General features: G+C 41.0%; 1 protein-coding gene across 1 annotated transcript in view; it reads left to right on the top strand.

Moving 5' to 3' along the window:
- Positions 1 to 1027: 1027 nt before the first annotated feature.
- Positions 1028 to 22258, top strand: part of LOC139445160 (guanylate cyclase soluble subunit beta-2-like) — a 72489-nt gene continuing 51258 nt past the window's right edge. The window contains exons 1-3 of the mRNA XM_071226271.1: positions 1028 to 1039; positions 16476 to 16549; positions 20230 to 20330. Of these exons, the coding sequence (XP_071082372.1) occupies positions 1037 to 1039; positions 16476 to 16549; positions 20230 to 20330 (178 nt within the window). The 5' untranslated portion in view covers positions 1028 to 1036. The remainder of the gene's footprint in view (positions 1040 to 16475; positions 16550 to 20229; positions 20331 to 22258) is intronic.

The following is a 22258-nucleotide window of genomic DNA, read 5'->3' as shown; positions in this document are numbered from 1 at the left end:
TGAAAAGTTTATTTCACCATAAGACATTGTTCTATCATGACGGCATTTCTGGTTATTCGAACATATGCTTGATGACGTCGTAAAATGGACGACGTTATTTTTGAGAGAGAAGTGTCTTGTGAGTTGTTCCCCATAGATGTAGCTGGACAGAGCCGATGAACGCAATGGCCGAATGATCGCACTCAAAAGTTAGGGAGATATAACAATCGGTATTGGGAGAAAAGGTACAGAAAATCGACGTCAAAATTGTGAAAATATGCGGGAAAGACCAAATTGAACCCCCGTGTTCATAAATTGGACCTGTCCGACATTGCCGCGGTCGGATTCTATTCAGAGAGCCATCATTATTTAAAAAGGTTAAATCAATTGCATGCATTGTATTGTCTCTTTAGAAACATAAGTGTTCCGCTACTAATCATTTCGTGGCTAATACGTTCTATGCCCATGTGTCCGTTTTTAGACTTCGACTTCTGTCACCAACAGTTTTTGGCCTACCTCTCCTTTTTTGTGCTCAATTTCATCTCCACTTTAAACACTTTTAACGGTTGATAGTGGAATGTCTGTTCCCTCTGCAATGACCTGTCCTTATCTGATTTCTTAATGGTACAGTTCCGAAATAATCTTTCTTTTTTTCTATGGCTGCCATATCCAGTGTGGTTTTGTTTGCCGTCTGCTGGCTTGTTTACCAAGGGGGACAACTCTGGTGATACTTTACAAATATGACACGCGGAGTTATCTCCCTTTACGCAAAGTCAATTTAAGTTCTACATGCACCTTTGATATGGAAAATATTGATGGCCAGAAATCTTAATAACTTTATACCTGAGTTTACTATGCATCCACAACCAGGTCTATCATCATGACGCATCATTTGTTTCAGACAAGGCTTGGCCATTCCGCTCTGCGACATGGGAACTTGTAATATAAGACGGTGCGACTCACTCCTGGAGTAAATAAGTTGCCAGTTATCTTCACATACATGGTTGGGAGTACCTGAATACCTAAGTACCTGCGTACTCAATAACAGCCAAGATAAATGGTAAGTGCAATCTTATGGAAAATTGTAAAGATAATGTATCAATCAGTTTTTTCTGATGGTACCTGTTTAAGCGTACCGTAATATATACAGAACCACAGTGGTGTTGTTTGCCGTAAATTATTATATAAATGCCATGCATTTCTTTTATTTACTTCAGTTCTTTTTGTTCTTTTAATTAGAAATATATCTAATATGTACGTGACTTTATGCTTCCACATGTTTACTTTTTTACTGCAGCAATAGTTCATTATTAACGGGTGAGGTGAAATTGAGTTTAACGTCACGTTCGAGATTATTTACTTATAGCGACGTTAATGGACTTGTTTGAGTGGCTGCTTGTAATAGCCCGGACTTTTGCCGGTTACATACGGCTAGCCCACTGAGATACCATGCCGCAGTTTAACATGGATTACCATCTCATATCCAATATACTGACTCCAGGCCGACCAGTCCTTGTTTATGACCTTAAGCCTAGCTCCTGGTAGGGTAACGACAATGGGATCGAACCACCGCTTTCCGGGCAGACGCTCTATCCACTAGACCACGGAAGCTGTCTATGGTTATAGAAGCTATGAACCATGTGTATAAATGTGTTTGTGCTAAACATGGAAGTTGACAATTAAAGGGAAGTGAAGTCCATAAAAGTATGGATAACCAATAGGGTTTATTTCAAACTTTACATTGACTTTGTAACGTATGTGGCGACTAACGGGATCGAGTGGTCAGGCTCGCTGACGTGGCTGATGCATGTCATCGTATCCCAGTTGCGTAGATCGATGCTCATGATGTCAATCACTGGATTGTCTGGTCCAGAGTCGATTATTTACAGACCGCCGTCATGTAGCTAGAATATTGCTGAGTGTGGCGTTAAAAAACCCCAAAAAACAACGACCTTTAGTCAGAGGCCTTCTTATTCCATCGTCTCTATGAATTTCATGGACAGAAAACAAAGCCTTAACAATGGGATATTTTGTCAAGGGGGTAATGTGTGAAAGATTCGATAATAAAATGATTCAATATGCTCATGAAGACGTCTCGGTGAAAAGCTTTTCCTCTGGGTCATCATGGCCTTCTAGTAAGCGTGGCGCTGTCGTTTAATTTCTAGAGTGCTGTCCCAGAATCATTTCATCGTGGGTTAGAATCTGATTCACCGAATTGTTTCTTGGCTTCTTGGTCAGCATCATACAAGTGCTCGTGCGTTTCATCTGCTAACAACTGCATCACTTCGGATTTTCCGGATACCAATTCATAATTGTTTTAGGACCGCCTTCTCGATCTTCATTTATTTTGTGGCCCTGTTAACCCGAAAACCTCACATTCAGGGCAGTTAATGACGGGAAAGTTTACATATACGCAAAGTGACATTTTTCTGCAGCCACGGTTCGTTAATCCGTATACTTGTTATCCAGAACGACCTTAGTGGAAACACTTCTGTCCGAATTAACCAGGCTTCACAGTAAACAGTAAATTGGGCGAGGTGGTCCTGATGCTGGCCTTTGGGTAGTGTTCATGAAAAAAGAGAGGTACAATGGACCTCCGATAGTCTGGACCCCTTTAATCCGAAAACCCAGCTTTACGGACGTTTTCTGTTTGGTGCCCTCGGATGATTATGTCCCCGTGGTGTCTGTGTTTGAAGTGAGTGAGTGAGTGAGTATGGTTTTACGCAGCTTTTAGCAATATTCCAGCAATATCAAAGCGGGGGACACCAGAAATGCGCTTCGCACATTGTACCCATGTCGGGAATTGAACCCGGGTCTTCGGCGTGACGAGCGAACGCTTTAACCACTAGGCTACCCGACCGCCCAATGTGTTTGAAGACCCTGGTGACATTGTAACTATCTAACCTTAAGTTTAGTCAATTCTTTCCACAAACATAAGCTGTTCTTGGTACATGGTCTGTGCAGGAGTCCCTACCTGGAATTCCCCTAAGACAAAACGTCGAAGGGATCTACTATTTGATAGATTCGGTGGTCAGAAATTATTGGAAACAAAATTCAGAGAAATGATATGGTATGTTTTGAAGCAGTGACCGAAACATTTCTCTTGCTGACAAAAACGCGAGACCTGCAACCCCACACATTATCAAATAAATATCACCACTGTACCATAAGATTTGTATTTTGATTTCATCATGTCCGATGCAACTCACTTTTTTGACTTGTGTCATATGTTACTGTGTTTTTTAAGGGGAACCCAACTGACTTGCCTTTGCATGTGTTTATGATGGTGATTCATCAGTACCCGCTTATGATGCAGTCTGAATCTTACAGTGAACTAAAATATGTTTTGGTTGTTAGCATAATGGGGAGGGTTTTGCCGCTTTTATCATTTAGAAAATTCACAATGTATTTGCCTCTGAAATGGAAAGTAAGCGGATAAAGGTGTATTTAGGCAAACCAGCTCTCTGATGTTCATTTAGGGTTGTAAACATCAGATTGTGGACTAACATCGTGGTACGTGCGTGGTACGATGGCGTGTTGGTAATAACTGCCAAAGCAGATGTGTGTAGCGATGACAATAGATTTCAAAATTATTTGTTGAATACTCACGATTCCTATAAACTAGCGGGCCAAAGAAACGCCAACAAATAAATAATGGTCGTCTGTTTTCAACAAATTTGCCAAACAGCACGAAACCAGTTTGGAACACATAGCTGGAATGCAACCTACCTATTCCTTGTGAACACGTGCACGTGCTTTACGTGATATGCGAGAAAAGTGATTTTAATCACTAAAAAATGCAAAATGTGCACAAAGTTGCCCGTATGGTGCAAAACATGAGCAGGATTGTACTCACTCATCACATGAAACCGTTTAAAACAACGAACACGCCTCGACTAATATAAGCGCAGAGAAGAGGGAGAGAGCCATGGGTATGTTGCAAATAGGAGCGACGCAGGAGTACGTTGCCAATATAATGGACTGCTTCAAGTGCACCATCGCTAGACTTGTCACACGTCACAGGCAACCAGACAGTACTGCAGACAGGCCGAGGGGTGGATGACCCAAGGTCACGATACCACAGGAAGACCGGTATTTACGGGTGCTTCAGTAAACGTCCAGATGCATAGCCGTGACGTCATCATCCACAAATAGCCTTGGACATCCAGTCAGCAGAGGGGCCGTTGCTAAACGACTCCGCCTGTATGGTCTCCTTGCCTTTCAAGGGCATGACGTTAACGTTTCTACACCGTCGTCACAGGCTGAGAAGGGACAGGACCGTACAGCAGTGGCAGCAGAGAAATTGGCGACGACCAGCTCTTCAAGACTGATGGACGGGCGCGAATCTACCTACCACGTGGTGAACGGACGGCACGTTGTCTCGCTCAAGAAGTCGAGCCTTATGGAGGTGGTAGTGTCATGGTCTAGGATGGCATCTGCGTGGACCAGAAGACAGATCTAGTAATCATCGTCGGAAATCTCACTGCACGTCGTTACGTTGATGAGGTTTTGCGGCCTGTGGTACTGCCTTTCCTGCAACGACACCCAAGGACGAGGGATGCCTTGGCAATTGCCCTGCAGGAAGAGTGGTGTGGGATCCCTAATCAAGATGTCAGGAGACTCGTGTACTCAGTTCGACGTCGTGTTAGGGCCATGCGTGTGGCACGGAACTTTAAAAGAGATCAACGTCGGTTGTGCGTGTGTGATCGAATACACCCAGCATGATAAAGGTGTGTCTGCAGAACTCTAAGTACATCGTTTTTGACCTTTTTCAAATACGGTTTTGGTATAATTGGTTTTTTTATGATAAAAAATCAACCGTTACTAAATTTTGCGTTTGTTTTGTTTTAGACCAGAAAATGGTTTGGTGGCGGTTTCTTTTGCCCGTTAGTTTATTAGGATTGTTACGGTGGAAATTGTTCCATCAAATCCTTCATTATTTCTGGACATTTTTCGAAATGGGAACGTCTTCCCCAAATTTCAATTTTCTTCACTCACATATAATATTGAGCTCGCTTTTCCAACATCTCGACTTAATTGTTTCTGCAGGAATGTTTGACATCAAATAATCACCTTATCGAAAAATTATATTTCGTTTGTCACATTACTTTCACAGCGAAGAAATATGTACGAAATGAGGTATCCAAAATAATTAAAAACAAATACGAGAACCAATTGATATTTTTATGAACGACATAGTCTTACTGATGTGTCCAGTGTATTGCATCGTTGGAAAAGTTTTTAGAAAACTTTTAGCAAGTTTAGATATATGAATTTTCGAACCTTGAACTTGAAAAAAAAACCCGAGGAAGCTGAACCGGCGAGCACAGTCTTGTACATCTGGATGTACAAATACAGTTTATCTTCTGAGTGAGAACATTTTATAATGTTAATGATAATAATAATAATAATAATAATAATAAGTGCGTTTGTATTGCGCCAGATTCAATTCACCGAGTGGATGCGGGGCAGAGTTGCAGAGTTGCGTCCCTTGGGCACGCCAGAAACCTATGATTGTGGGTTCGAATCCCGGTTCGCCCCGATTATGTTTCTAGGTTTGTCAGCACCATACCCGTGCTCGTGGGTTTCACCGAAGTGGTAAACGTCTAAGACCTGCATCACTTGGGGCTTTCCTCCCACATTAAGCTGACACGCCGTGATATAACTGGAATACTGTTAAAAGCGGCGTTAAACCCAACTCACCTCACCTCACCTCACCGAGTGGATGCTCATAGCGCTACACTATTATTACCCCGGTCAATGGATCAGTGAGCACTCGATTTTCATTCTCAGCACCCTAGGGAGTATACAACCCAAGCTGCCTGTGAGGCGCTAGAAGGTTTACAACCACATTACCATCTCAACCTACCGGGTACCCACTCACTGCTGGATGAACAGAGGCACATTTCAAACAAAGTCACTTGCTTAAGGAGATACCACATATGGTTCATGTGCTTCAGTGTGGGGCAGGACCAAAGCCCTAGAAACTCTCAAACAAGTTATACAAATTAACATGATAACACAGATCTCAAACAAATGATATAAGTTAACACAGACCATGAATATAGACAGAGCAATTGCGTGATGAACAGAGCATCCCTCAAACAAGTGATATAAGTTAACACAGACCATGAATATAGAAAGAGCAGGTGCTTAATGAACAGAACATTTCAAACATTTATACAAAGTAACACGTTAACACAGTCCGTGGAGATATAGAGGACAGGGCTGTGATGAAAGTACCATTTCAAACAATTTATACATATTAAGACGATAACACAGACCGCGGAGATTGACAGAGCAGATGCGCGATGAACAGAACATCTCAAGGTCCACACTATTCTTCTGACCGCCTCCAGCCCAAACCACTATGACATAAAACACGATTCATGGCTTTTATCGACTTTTTTCATTCGTTTTCTACGGAATAACAAAGTTGTTCACACAATGAGTTTTTTGTCTCATTATGAACACACATTACGTACAGAAGGGGATTGCTTGTATTGGAGTTTGGCAGTAAATGCGGAAATTGTCGCTTGGGATGACAAACTGTTAACCTGAAGTTCTGCTCACGGCTTCAACGTGGAAGACGGAATTTACATTGATGAAGAAAAAATGGCAAAATGGCTTTAAGTGTTATGAGGCAAAATGGGAAAACGGGACATAAAGCACATCTCCAATATCCTGATGCAGCACTGCCATGTGCCCCATCTTCTTAGGTTGGGGAAAATGATTTATGGCAGGAATACTGCTGTGCGGCGCCAGGCAACAAACATATATTTTTTTATGCAAATTGTGTAGTGGTGGGTGCTACCGGTAAGGCAGGACATGCTTACCCTTTTCGCGAACGCCTAGTGTCATCACTGATCTGGAATGATCGATTCACATAATTTTTACCACTATTTTGGTTTTTACTCCTAATGGAATCTGTTTCAGCGGATAATCGAGACTGGTTAGACTCTGGCGTTGAAGTTAATAATAATAATAATAATAATAATAATAATAATAATAATAATAATAAAAAATAAATAAAATAAAATAATAATGATAATAATAATAATAGGTAATTTACATTGCGGATATTTCCACACCACACAGGGACATGCACAAAGCGCTATTATTACCCCGGTCACTGGATCAGTGTGCACTCAACAATCCTTCTCAGCTCCCTGGGGAGTATACAACCCAAGCTGCCTGTAAGTTATCCTGTTCACTGCTGGGAGAACAGAAGCACATTTCGAGCAAAGTCATTGCCAAAGGAGACACCACATGTGGTGCATGTGCTTCAGTGTAGGGCAGGACCGAAGCCCTAGAAACTCTCAGGAGCCAATCTGCCCAAACGCGGTCTACCATCCAACTTCACCTGATTTGTGGCCCGTGCGCTGTGCACAGGACCACGTGCCACCACGTAGGATAGGTAAAGAGAATGTCATGTCAAGAAAAAGGACCCTTTTTTTAAAAGATACACGGCATAAGACACATGGGTTCCAAAGGTAGCGAATTGGTTATGATTTATTTTCAATTTCAATTTTATTTCACCTTCCAATGAGTGAATGAGTTTGGCTCAAAAGCCACTTTGAACTTTGTACTTTAGTTCCATCACCGCTTGGTAGCTTGATGCGCTTTGTCACTCTGGATAAACTCACGGGCGTGGTGCTGACAAATCTAGAATTATAATCAGGGCGGATTCGAACCCACGACCATCGGTTTCTGGTACACCTAAGGGATGCTACTCTGCATAGCGAATTGTGGCGCCTTAAGCGACTGGACCACTGGTGTCGCAACTTGGGCAGAAGTACCCCATGTTTGTAGAACTACTGAATATGGAAAGGGTTTTGTCGCATTTATCTACTTTAAGAATTTGAGATATTGAGATGGGAGTGAGCGAGTAAATGAGCGAGTGAGTTGTGTTTTACGACGCTTTTAACGGTGGTCAGTCATATCACGCCGTATTATTATGATGTATGAACTCAATGAATTTGATATTTGATATTTTTTCAAACATTAATGTCTCGCGCAATTGTCTTCTGTCGGCTTTACCCACATTCGTGACCACTCGTATTATTTCGGGCAAGCCAAATAGCCCCTCTCGATGCAATGTTATCAACTTATTTCCGTCTTCGCGCAAAGGGATACAGCAACAAAAAGTCCCAAATCGGCATCCTCTTTGTAGTGAGTGAGTGAGTGGGTGAGTGAGTATGGTTTTACGCCGCTTTTATCAATATTCTAGCAACACCACAAATGGACTTCACACATTGTACCCATGTCGGGAATCGAACCCGGGTCTTCGGTTTGACCCTTTAACCATTAGGCTACCCGACCGCCTCATTCTCTTTGTAAGACTATTTAGTTCATGTGGCTGTATTCTCACAATTTAGTGATAACCAAAGTTTGGAAGACCTAAAGTAACACATGAACTTGGAATTCCCTTTGTACAAAATTCACCAGTAATAGCTGATTAAGCAGCGCTTGAAATGAGCACGTATGCAATGAATAAACGTATGCCGTAAATCAGCGCCTAGTTTTTTCACGTGAACAATTGACTTGCCTGTGCATGTATGTGTGACGGGTGCTGGCTACGCTCGCCTTTTCTCGAACCGTTGGTATCATCATTGTTTGATGGTGACTCATGATCATAAACACGTGCTTATGATATCATAGGAAACAGAAATTTCTTTTGATTATGGAAATAGTTTTGTCACTTCTATTTTTTTTAATAAACACCAGGTCAAATAAACAACGAAAGAAAGATATCCCACGTTTAACACGTACCTGAGGCAGCATTGATTAAACGCCTCGTCATTCGTCAGACTCGATGCAATTTCGAGGAGCATCTGAAATAACTTGTTGAAAACGCATCTATGAAAAAATGAACATCTGGCTCGAATAAACGAACGCATGTCTGGAATAAACACCAGCTCTAAGGACCTTCCGAAATAATATACATATATACCGTACTTATTAAATATTAAGGTATATGTAATGCTTGCATTTGATCCTTTGTGAGAACAGTGAGTGAGTGAGTTGGGTTTAACGCCGCTTTTAACAGTATTCCAGTCATATCACGGCGTGTCAGCTTAATATGAGAGGAAAGCCGAAGTGATGCAGGTCTCAGACGTTTACCACTTCGGTGAAACCCACGAGCACGGGTATGGTGCTGACAAACCTAGAAACATAATCGGGGCTAACCGGGATTCGAACCCACAATCATAGGTTTCTGGCGTGCCCAAGGGACGCAACTCTGCACAGCGAATCGCGGCGCCTTAGACGACTGGGCCACCCGTGCCCCCTTTGTGAGAACAGTTAGCTATAGACAATGCACAGGTACGTTCCATGTATGACTTAATGCATAGATGTTATTGATAAAGTTTCACAATTTAAACCGCCCTTGGCTGATTAAGTCATTAAACTTTTTTTGAAAACTGACTGACTTGAAGATGAAAGTGCATAACACGTCTGTGCCTGTTCAAAGCAGTTGTTCCTATGATTTTACTATATTGTCCTCAGAAACGTCCATGAATTAGTCATCTGTATTTTCGGAAAACATGTTCACTGTTGTCTTTTGAAATATTACGCAATTATCTAAAAAAGAGATTCACAAATATGAGTAATTTTGCTGCAATGTTGAAACATGGATTAGCTATCAAGTGTCCCAAATTGTTTGAATGCCATGGTTTCCCTCGGGAGTTTTCTCTGTAGTAATGGTCAACATGTAGTGTTAACATATTAGTGTCAGATTAAGCTCTGACGGATAACGTGAACAAAGATGGTTAAACACAATCTCCACACATTTGGTGAAGGATATTAAATATAAATAGATTACAAACAGTCCATGTTTTACACAAACAGCACGGTTTAAATTTACATTAACTAACTTTATGGCTGTTGTTCTTAAAAACATATTATTTTCATATCAGTTTAATTCGAGATTGTAATTTATTTTCGATACTAATTACTATTCCAGGAAGGTTAAGGTCATAAATTAGATACTTCCAAAGGGTTGTTTGGTAAATCCATCATATATTCACCGGCTTTATTTACAATGTATCTACCTTCTTAGTGCAGTGGACCCGCGAAGATACGGGGAAGAATAGGTCTTCAACAACCCATACTTGCCGTAAAAGGCGACTATGCTTGAAGCTATCAACCATGTTTACATGTATAAATGTGTATGTGCTGAGCAAGGCAGTTGACAGTAAACGGGAAGTGAAGTCAATAAAAGTATGGATAACCAATAGGGTTTCATTTCAGATTTTACATCGACTTTATAACGAATAACTAACGGGGTCGGGTGGTCAGGCTCACTGACTTGGTTGATGCATGTCATCGCTCCCAATTGCGCGGATCGATGCTCATGATATCAATCACTGGATTGTCTGGTCCAGACTCGTCAAGGACACCTGGTTCACTGATATACTTTCGTACCTTTGTTTACAATATTGTTTATTTATTTATTTTGTTGTAGGCAGCAAAATTTACATACAATTGCAAGGAAATCTCGTTCATTTGCTAACATAGACAAATACGCGTGAAATCATCACCGAACAGAAATAACATGATTTTGTCAATCCTTTCTTTCACGAACACTCTTCCTGACCTTAGGCCACTAGAAACACGACCATTAAAACTAAATGACAATTGAACATAGATACCTACCAATGTATTTGATAATAATAACACAAAAAAAGATGCGCTTTTGATAATGGTATCATTAAACGTGATAATTATCATTATGGAAATAGTTGTGTCGCTGTCTTCAGAAGAACCATCTTGTTTTCAGTGCCATGGTACAAATACGACGTTGTGAATGGCTTTGTTTGAAGTTTCAAGCACGCCGATAGTCCTTTGGCGTTGTTAATAATAATAATAATAATAATATAGTTTATTACATTGTCATGTGTTACAAAGCAATACAACATTTAGCACATACTTAAATTACAAACACCCCTCAGAGGGCCGAAATGACACCTTAAGATATTAATCCCGTGTAGGCGACGCATTCCCAAACGGATCACAAATACTGCATTGAAGCAAGAGTCGAGAGCTTGCGTGTTACTGTGGATTATGCAAATCAACCATATCATTGGTTCAGAGCGATTTGACGACTTTTCCCTGAAGTGTCAAGATCAAGAATGACCCCTTACCCACGTACTTGGAGGAATTCCATGGTCAATGCAGTTTCAGGTGTGCTGTGGCGTGAGATCTTGGTTACGAAACCATCCTGTCATTGGTAGACATGTGTGTTGATTTTTCTTCTGACCGATCTTAACATTCATATTTCATGATCCGTTACTATTTTGGGAGAGTATATATGCATGCACATCAGCATCAATTAATTACCTACGCCAAGCACGTCAGTACCAATTTACAATAATAGATATCTATCCAATGCAATAACAAGGGATAAATCTAATTTGTGTAGTGGGAACTTCAGTTTGTATCAACACAGCTTTCTTTTGATTTGGATTCAGTAATTAATCCCCATGTTTGACGGAAGATAATTGCATGTCTGGTAGAACTAGGAATCAACCATTTCCGGACAGAAGGCCAGAAAATTGGCCCATTCCGTGAACAACCTACTTTGCTGAGTGCATTGTTGATTAAAGGTCATCAATGCGGCATAATTATTGGAAACTCGCAATTTACACATTGTTTCATCTTTAACCATTTGGACATTTCTAACTGGTTCAGTGCCATCAGTGGTAGCGGACATAACCTATGCGTGAAGCGCATTAATTCACAATTCAACGGACACACCTAACTCCACGGACAGAAAGAATCATGTTTGTAAAATGTATTTATTTGCAAGTAATCATAAAATTAAAAGAAAAATAAATCGTCAACGCCAGAGAATATTCCATAGGGATTAAAAGGCAATATAACGATGAAATGTTTGTAAATAGATAACTGAAATTCATTGATGACACCAGGTGTTCGCGAATAGGGTGAGCATGCCATGGCTTACCAGTAGCACCGGAAACTCCACGCTTGCCTTTAAGGAATTATATGTTGGTGAGGTTTGATTTTCACTGCACAGCTCCAAATGTCGTTTTTCCGGAGTCCTTTAACGCTATACTGAAAGTTAATCTGTTTCAAATATGACGTGATGCAATCGAGTATCAAGGACGGAAAAATCAAATCGTCAAAGATGCGACGTGATATGCCATACAAGAAGTGAATTAATTCCCAGTTTGCAACAGATTGCGTATTACTCTCTGGAAATGTGAATTGGAAAATTTCGGCAACCGTTCTTCAGTTCACTTCTACTGATGTAGCCACCTGGGCTAACAGAAACTAAAGTTAAATACTTATGCTGGGCGATAGTAGGTTTCTCCACTATAATAAAGTCTGAATTGGCGCGGTGGTTAATAAGTGCGCCTACAGCAATTGAACGCTCAATACCCTCCCTCTCATTTCAAACTGAACGTTAATTTAAAGTAAATACGTTTTGAAAATACCCATCATAGCTAAGTTTGAAAACTCCGAATACAGACCAATGGACTCCTTAATGTTCACACAAAATCCAGTATGAAATCCTGCTTAATTAAACAAAATCAATATCTATGTATGTATTTGTAACTAAAAGCGCCACAACCCTTTCCATATTCATAAGAAATCTCGATTGTGTCCAGCGCTCCGAAATTCGATGTGCAGAGTTGCGTCCCTTATGCTTGCCAGTATCCTATGACCACACTTAAAAAGACTCGACTATTCTTATGATATGAATATATGAGGTACTAAAGATGCTGAGAAGGCGGGCGGTGCACTTGTGCCCAGTCTGTTTGTCTTTATGGACAAGAAAATATGTTTAATATAAAGATGCTGACAGGGTACTTCTCGCAAGGAACAAAATAGTACGCTCGGTCAATTAGAAAGAAACACGATTACTACAACACAAAGCGACATTACAAGTGAGATGAGTATCAACACAATACGCTTGTGCTACAACATATGTTTCTGGGAACGTTTACAGTTGTTGTAACTTCGCGTATGCACTCTAGTACAGTACAGGACAAAAACATCTCCACCAAAAGACTTCACAGAACGATTCCGACTCTTCAATAAGCATGTTTTTTTATCACTATCAATTATTTATGATACCCGGTGTTCGCGAGAAGGTGAGGGTACCTTATCTATCGGCTGCACCCGTCAAAACACTTGCAAAGGCGAGTCAAATGTTCATCCTAAAAACACGAGGACATGTGGTTTAAGTCAAAATAGGAAATTTATGTATCGGACATTAAGTTTGTCACTGATGCGTCAAATTTAGAAATGTCTTCTCCGTGTCTACTATAAAACGCTTTGAAAGCGTTGCTAAGCACCTTAATGTTGTAACCTTGATAAAACAACTTTTGACGCTCTTTGAAATTTTAGTAGAAAGAGCATGCTCGATTATACCTCAAAAGTTGTGAACTGTAAACACCAAAGAATGGACCTCCTGGAATATAGCTCGACATAAAGGAACAGTTAAAAGTCTTGTGGAGCTTTTTGTCACTCTGAATTTATGCATAGATCTAAACTTGAGGTGAGGTGAAATGGTATTTGACGTCGCGTTCAAGATTATTGCACTTATATAGCGACTGCATGTACGTGTGTTTGTGTAGCTGCTTGTACTAGTCCGGACTGATGCCGATTCATAGTGCTAGCTCACTGAGATACCATGCCGCAGTTTAACATGAATACCCCACTCAGACACAATATACTGACTCCCAGCCGACCAGTCCTTGTTTTAGCCCCTTAATGCCGAGCGTCAGACAGGGTAACAACAAGTACCATTTTTTAACGTGGTAGATCTAAATATGAAGCAAATTAGGCAGTTCTACTGTTATCTTTTATTTCTAGTTCAGGTGGGTAGATCAGTGTAAGGGAATTGGCTATTTGACCGTTATTAACGATATCAGATCATCGACTTGTGAAGTTTAAGTTAAAAATGTCCTCCACATGTCTAACATAAAACGATATGAGTGAGTGAGTGAGTCAGTGAGTTGGGTTTTACGTCGCTTTTAACAGTATTCCAGTTATATCGCGGCGTGTCAGCTTAATGTGGGAGGAAAGCCCCAAGTGATGCAGGTCTCAGACGTTTACCACTTCGGTGAAACCCACGAGCACGGGTATGGTGCTGACAAACCTAGAAACATAATCGGGGCGAACCGGGATTCGAACCCACAATCATAGGTTTCTGGCGTGCCCAAGGGACGCAACTCTGCACAGCGAATCGCGGCGCCTTAGACGACTGGGCCACCCGTGCCCCCCTAAAACGATATGAAGGCTTTACTGAGGCCTTGAATGTCGTGATCAAGAGTCGTATAACGCTGTTTGAAATCTTCGTATTTTGATACATAATTACCTTGAGGGATGATATTTCAATGTATCATTTACCGAAATGATAACAAAGCACTCGTTTGGATTTTTTGGGGGATTGAGGGTTTCATCTGACCCTCACAGAAGCATGTTGTAATAAGGAGTTGATTGTGACAGCGGATGTTGCCACGGGGCGAATGTGTCTTTGAATAGAGTCTGGATAATTGTCAGTGGGGAAAGAGATGCTATGTAATTGCTGGGAAGGATGCGGTGAACTTGAACGATGTTTGAACTGGTGTAATCATGGCCTGGTACTTGTGTGTCATTGGAGGAATATCACTCTGCCAGAGAGTGGCGTGTACTAAAGCCAGGGAATTGTGTCATATATCAGAGCCTTGTTTATATAATAGGTGGGGGTAGAGGTAGGGGTGAGGCGGGTGGTGTGTGTGTGTGTGTGTGTGTGTGTGTGTGTGTGTGTGTGTGTGTGTGTGTGTGTGTGTGTGTGTGTGTGTGTGTGTGTGTGTGTGTGTTGAGGAGTGTTGATAACTTGCATCACTGCTTCTTAACTTTTACCTGTGCACGGAGCTGGACAGGTACATATTTTTCAAAACACATTTTGTCGGACATTCATTAGTGTGGAAGCTTCAGTGGCTGAGTGGGTGAGATTGCTGACTTTGCGTGCTGGTGATTAGGTCCCTCACTCCGGGAGTATGGTCTCGTATCATCTTCCCAAGCCAAGGGAGTTGACTGACTGTAAAGCCGAACGTGGCTTGTATTTATGGAGTTATATTTTGGCTGGACTCACGAGTCTATGCATAGTCCAATCAGAATCACGTAACGAAATCGACATCCGCTACAACTGCCATGTAGATTTCGGTCGATTGCAGGATTTGCAAAGCATGTGCACCGTCAACTCGGCGTCAACAGACATTTCCCAAATCGTCTTCGGGCAAAGGGATACAGAAATAAATAGTCCCAAATCGGCATTCTCTTTGTAGTGAGTGAGTGAGTGAGTGAGTGAGTGAGTGAGTATGGTTTTACGCGGTTTTTAGCAATATTTCGGGGGACACCATAAAGGGCTTCACTCAATGTACCCAGGTGGGGAATCGAACTCGGGTCTTCGGCGTGGCGAGCGAATGTTTTGATCACAAGGCTACCTCACCGCCCTAGTCCAAAGAAGAAAGGGTACAGTCAATTCCAAGTGTACAATAATGAAATATGGGTTGAAGTTCAATCTAATCAGGTTAACCGACTGACCATTTGTGAAAAATAATGGGTTGTTTAAACCATACAGTTTTAAGCGTGTGTAAGAGTATTGTTGACAGGCCTGCCATATTCCTGAATAATGAATAATGAAATAAGTAACATATTCTTGTACGGATCTAGACAGTCATGTGAATTACATCTTTGTGAGAGGTTAAGATGTCGACCATGTTGGAGGACATTTGTTTTGAAAAAACCCCGCAACACTCTATATACGTTGCTATATCAAATTAATATTCACGAATAACTCAGTTTTAAGCAATTAACTGTGATGACATCCAATAAGCACCCCTAGTTACGGGCATGCGTTACAAACCGGGTGAGGTGAGGTGAGGTGAGGTGAGGTGAGGTGAGGTGAAGGGGGTTTAACATCGCGTCCAAGATTATTGCATCAATATTGCGACGTGCATGCACGTGTGTGTATATGTGGCTGCTTGTACTCGTCCGTACTAATGCCAAGTCAACGCGAAAGAATAACCGGTCTCTATATCATCATTTGAAACAGATTTCCTTGGGCGTAAAAGGCAAACTAGAGGTGAATGGATCACTGAAAATCAGTGATGACAGCATATGTTCGCGAAAAGGATACGCCTGTCCTACCCTATTGTTATCACCCGCCATTCACACAATTTGCATAAACAATCCAGTGTTTGTTTGTTGCATGGCGTCTCGCAACGGTACTCCTGACATGCGACAACGGCCTGTTAAGAAATCAAATAAAGTAGTTACTGATAAATTTCCACGCTTAAAGTGGATTCGAAATAAATGTACCCTTCAGTTGTCAACGAACCCAAGATTTAGAGTGGGGCTTTGTAACGTAAGCCTTTAATTATGTTGCATAATCAGAGGTTTGTGATTTGAATGCACAAACAAATGCATCCACAATTTCCTTTGAGTTTGGTGAAATAACATGAGATGTTTCTTTCTTCCAGTACGGCCAGATTCATTGTGTGGTTCGAGAATTGCTGCAGGAGAAATTTAGCACAGAAATATGGCAGAAAGTTCTGTAAGTACAAAGTGTTATGCACTTTATTTGCACTTTTTGATCTACCATCTGGCAGAGTAAAGCATATAGTTCATACCCTGGACTCAAAAATAGTTGCTTGATGATTTGTTGTGTGTTATGGTTGTGTTGATTTGCGGAAGCATTCTGTGCCTTCAGACAGGTAAAATATATACTCTCCAGGCAGATGAGAATGCACATTTAATGCAGCCGAATCCCTTGATCCGTTAAAACATATCATGTACATTAAGTACCCTTTCTGTGTTGAGTGCATGATAGTGATGATGAGGATTATGATGACAATAATGGTGATGAATATGTCAGAAGTATCATCATTATCATCATGATCAGTATCACCTTGTGAAGCATGTCAAGACAAGGCATTCACAGTTTTCTAAAACGAGCCAAGGATGAGATGACAAGGTGTTGAATATGCAGAGGGCGTCATGGAAAATTATAAATACAAAATCCTTTGGAATAGGCCCGTACGAAGCCTCAGACATATTCAGGCCAACAAACCTGATCTTGTCCTTTTTGATAAATCCAATGAAATCATTTATATCATTGAATTTTCTGTCCCTTTTGACATTAATATGATTGACAAGATTCAGGAAAAACATGGCAAATATGCAGACCTCGCTTTTGAAATGTCACGCTTGCATCCCAAGTACCAAGTTGTCCGACTCCCCATTGTTCACGGTGCCTTAGGTTTGGTACCTCCCAATCTGTTGACTGACATCGGGAGAGCTACCAGGAATACAGCCCTTCTGCCAATCTGGGTAATGCAGAAGGCTGCAGTTTTGGGGAGTCTTCACATTCTCCGAAAAGTTCTGGGTAGGTTTGACTAGGCAGCGCTTCCTGGGAGAAGTCCCATTCGCTGTCTGGGCTGCTTGTAGAGGAGGCAAGGGCCCTGAGCTGATGATAGGCCTAACCAGCCTCACTGTGCCAGGATCACCCAAACCCTCTTTCCTGCATTATATATTTTAATCTGTAAATTATAATAATAATAATAATAATAATAATAATGGCACCATCATTTATTGCTGCATAATAACAACTCAACATAAGTGTGAACAATGTATGTTGAATGAATGATGACTGATGGTGGTATTTTCGAGTATTCCATTATTTACAAATAAATTGTATCATGTATCAATATCACTTAAAATCAGTTCTCAGCAGCTGGATTCGCAAACTGCCGCGGTAGTGCACGAGAAGATGTATCTGTCTTGCTCATCTAAGAAAAGTTAATCAAAAGGTTTGTAACAGCGTAATGTATAAATGACAAGCTATAGACTAGCGATTAACGTCAACACTGTTACGTTAACACGACACAAAGTATATATCATTTGACATATTTCTTTAAGATGTATTGAATATGGATGCTTCAGAAGGCTACGCCGTCACAGAGGCTAGCCATGCGGCCAATAATCCATTAGCTTTCACCGTCTTATCTCGTATTAATCACTCACTATCAGACGAACACGCTTTTGATATTGACCGAGACGCAAGAATTACACATGATGGTACGCCAGAACCAGCCCTTAAAAGAAACCACTTGACTCCGGAAGCACTAATAGATTATTCTTCGTTTATCTTCCTCTTGTTCTGTGTATATCTATAAATCTTGCACAAATCATGTTACATGGAATAAAGAAGCGATGGAGCGTTCTTGTAAACCTCATTAGGTCAGCGAAGGAAAAAGCATGTTGTTACAGGCGTGAAATTGTCTACTTTCTTTGAATACGATATAACGGTAATTTGCTGCCCCAATATTGACTACTTATGGCACAAGGGCCATTCGTGTTGGCACTTTGGGTGTTTGGAACCACACTGTCCATTTGTTTGTGTCATTGACTCTTCACGACATTTCAATTGAGCCGTAATATGGCAGCATAGTGTCAATTTCTGTGATGGCCGTTGTTCCTGATTATCCACTCTCTCAATGAAGTCAATACCGCGGTACTGATGTATACCTGGTGCATCGATTCAGTCACCTTGGACAGGGGTCATGAAGGAGCCACACAACAAGGGGAAGCAAACACTCATTAGCTTCCTTGTTACTTCCGTTATCCCGCACGTCCTTGTTTCTTGTAAACATTTCTACATATGACCATATGTTTCCCCCGATGGTCGCAAGTACTGATTCATATCGTATGATGCAAGCAAGCTGGGGAATCAATTAAAGGGGTAGTCGAACTACTACTTCCCTGGAACACTTAAGCAAATGCGTCTGGAAACACTGTTAAAACTGGCCCGTTTACATGGAAATATGCCATTTGAATTATGTATTCTGTATAAGAGCATCTCACTTTATACATAAAACCAAAAGCGTGTCGTTTTTCACGGAAATATTAGTAAGCCTGTTTCGAGGCGCATGGATGTAGAGTCATTATGGTTCCATTGTTTCATTTTCTATACACTCAGTAGTTTCGCTGTTTTACCTGCATTTCCTGAGGGGCCTATTTTCAAACGTCATTGTTTCAAAAATAGAATTTAAAAAGTCACTTCAAGCTCAGGTTCCATACGTTCAAACCAAAATGAATGATAAAAGTAGTCGAAATACCACTTCTTTGCAAAGACCCAGGTACAGGATTACTTCGATTTGAACAGATGGGACCTGAGCCTTAAACTGCGTTCTTTATTCTGCCTTGAAACAATGGCTTTTCAAAATTGGCCCTTGATTAAATTCTCGAGCACCTGAAACAAAGAATACATTAGACATTTGTAAAAAATCACCATGCAATCACGACAAAACATGAATGGCATCCTTTGGACTAGCGCTAAACCCAAAAGTACATATCTTGAGTAACGGCTGTGCATACATACTCATCGAAAAAGCTATCCACAACTAACTCATATTTCCATGTAAACGGGCCAGTTTTAACAGTGTTTCCAGACGCATTTGCTTAAGTGTTCCATGGAAGTAGTAGTTTGACTACACGTTTTACTGATTCCTCCGCTTGTTTGCATCATACGATATGAACCCCACACTTCTTAGCCACTTTTATGAACTCTATTGTTTGTGGCTGCACATGGTCCTGTGACCGCCTCCGTGGTCTAGTGGTAGAGCGTCCGCCCGCAGGTCCTGATATTGATCACTTGCCTCGTCATACCAAACAAGTTGAAAGATGGTACTTGTTGTTACCCTGTCTGCCCTTGGCATTAAGGGGCTAAAACAAGGACCGGTCGGCTCGGAGTCAGTATGCTGTGTGGAGTATCATGTTAAACTGAGGCATGGTATATCAATGTGCTAGCACTATAAAATCGGCATTAGCCCGAGCTAGTGCAAGCAGCCATACACACACGTGCATGCAAGTCACTATATAGGTGCAATGATCTTAGACGCGACGTTGATCTTAGACGCGACGTTAAACACATTTTCACCTCACCTTACATGGTCCTGTGCACAGTGATTTAGTGATCAAATGTTTACTTCCGCAGTTTCCGAGGGTCGTGTTGAAGGAACAACATAAATATACACCACAGAATAGCCTATCTCGATTACCCGCTGAAACAGAATCAATTTGACGCAAAGCAAAACAGTGGTGAAGACCACATGAATGGACCACCGAACACCAGTGACAAGGCGCCAACACAGAATGTGGCAACATCTATTCTGAACGGCAAGTGTTGTATCACATGAGTGAATAAGATTATAAATCAACCCATATTTGTTCCAGGGAGGAGTCGGGTCTTGATGAACACGATCATTTCCTAGTCTTCTATCGCTACGAAGACAAGCTCACCTTCCAACTCATTGGGGCAGTGTCTACGGTTTTAGGTGAGACTCCAGTAGAAGGCTTGACCCACATAATGCGCCATTAGCGTAACATCACGACCACGGCAAGACCTCTTGCATAAATGAACAGGGTCATCAAGGAACCGATTTGTCCGTTATAACTGTTATATCTTATTACATAGACATCATTAAATTATGACCAACATGCTTCGTGAGGTTCCATGAACACAAATCAATGTGATAAATAAAACATTTATGTGAATATTTAGTAGTTTCTGGATGATCCATATACACAATCCAATGAAATGGATGATTAAATATTCATGTTACAAATCTTACAGCTTCGCAATTTTACATAAACACAAACGAATGTGATGAATTTTTAATATATGTTAATAATCAGTAGCTTCTTGATGAGATGGATGATGAAATATTCACGTTATATAATCAGCGTGATGAATAATCAAATACATGTAGGTTATACATCTAGCAGCTTCGCGATGAGACACCTACAGAGGCAGTTATTTGAGTGAGTGAGTTGGGTTAAAACGGTGAAAACGGTTGGGTGAAAGTATTTCAGTTATTTCACGGTGTGTCAGCTTAATGTGGTTTGTTTGTTGTGTAACGCCGCAGTCATCATTATTCCAGCTATATGACCGCTGTCTGGGCCGGACAATCAGTGATTAACATCATGAGCGCCAACCTACACAATTGAGATATGATGACATGCATCAACCAAGACAGCGAGACTGATGGGTTGCTGAGGATCAATTCTTACGCGGATCTTTATGGGTAGCTTAATGTAGTAGGAACTTTCAAAATGCAGGTCTTAGACGCTTACCATTTTTGTGAACCTCCAAGCACCACTCTGATGCTGAGCGATCTAAAACTTGGGCTAATCTGGGATTCGAACCCACCATCAAAGGTTTTTGGCACGACTAGGGGAAACAATTCTGCGGCTTAAGCGGAAGGGCCAGCCATGTACCCAGACAGTAGCTTGAATTTCATCAACCCGATATGTGTTTAAGACAATGTACCCGGTACGTGGTCTTGACAAGGTATCCCACAATGGCCGTATATCCTTATTCCGCTCATCTCGAGTAATGTATAACTCGATATATCGTTGATGATACCTCGGGTTTCGAGTGACCCACGTCCATCGATTGTTTCTGTCTGTCATTTGGACCTCGATATGTTTACATGTTCATCAGTATTTTGTCATACAAATCGTGTTTATAAACGCCCCAAAATTGTTCTAAAGTTGCTAATGATATCTTTAAGTAGCATTTTGTAACTGTAGCAATGAAGACAGGAATGATTCATGGATTTCAACTTTCAATCCAGTCCAATTACCAGTACCGCTGTTAAGAATGAGTGTTTGTTTTTTACACAGCTTTTGCAATATTCCAGCAACATCATGACAAAGGACCTTGACCACGAGCTGAACCACAAGACTACCCACCGCCCCTTTATCTAGAATCTCAGTGATATAGGTACCTGCAATTGAAACGAAATGTAAACACAGAAAAAATGAAGTATACGCAAAGCCACAAAAATCCCCACAAACCATAAAAAAATATAGAAAAGTATGTACGTTAAGAAGAGATGTTAAATATGTACCAATTAATGACAAAACTAACAATCGGTGAAGTGTTACCAAAGAGTGTCTTTACTCTTGTCACGATATGATGCACGTAATTTCTAAACTTTACACGCTAATCCCGAAAAAGACAAATGGTGCATCTCGATTCAGAATCCGTGACGTCACATGAGCATCGGGACACACAACATACCAGTATGTTCGTTTGTGCATCGATCCAATCTAATATCTCTTGCATATGAGTAAGTCTTCAGATATCAACCAACATGTATAGTATTCGCTTTTATTTTGGCGGAGAGTATAATTGCAGTTCCATGTCAATTGTTGCTAATGGGAGTTCTGTCTTCTAAAGCGCCACGATTCGCTGTGC

The sequence above is a fragment of the Haliotis cracherodii genome, unplaced genomic scaffold, assembly GCF_022045235.1.
Source record: "Haliotis cracherodii isolate W230 unplaced genomic scaffold, xgHalCrac1.p SCAF_6, whole genome shotgun sequence".
NCBI classification, from domain to species: Eukaryota; Metazoa; Mollusca; class Gastropoda; order Lepetellida; family Haliotidae; genus Haliotis; species Haliotis cracherodii.
The sequence above is the reverse complement of the archived record's forward strand: the minus strand, read 5'-3'. Positions and strand labels throughout refer to the sequence as shown.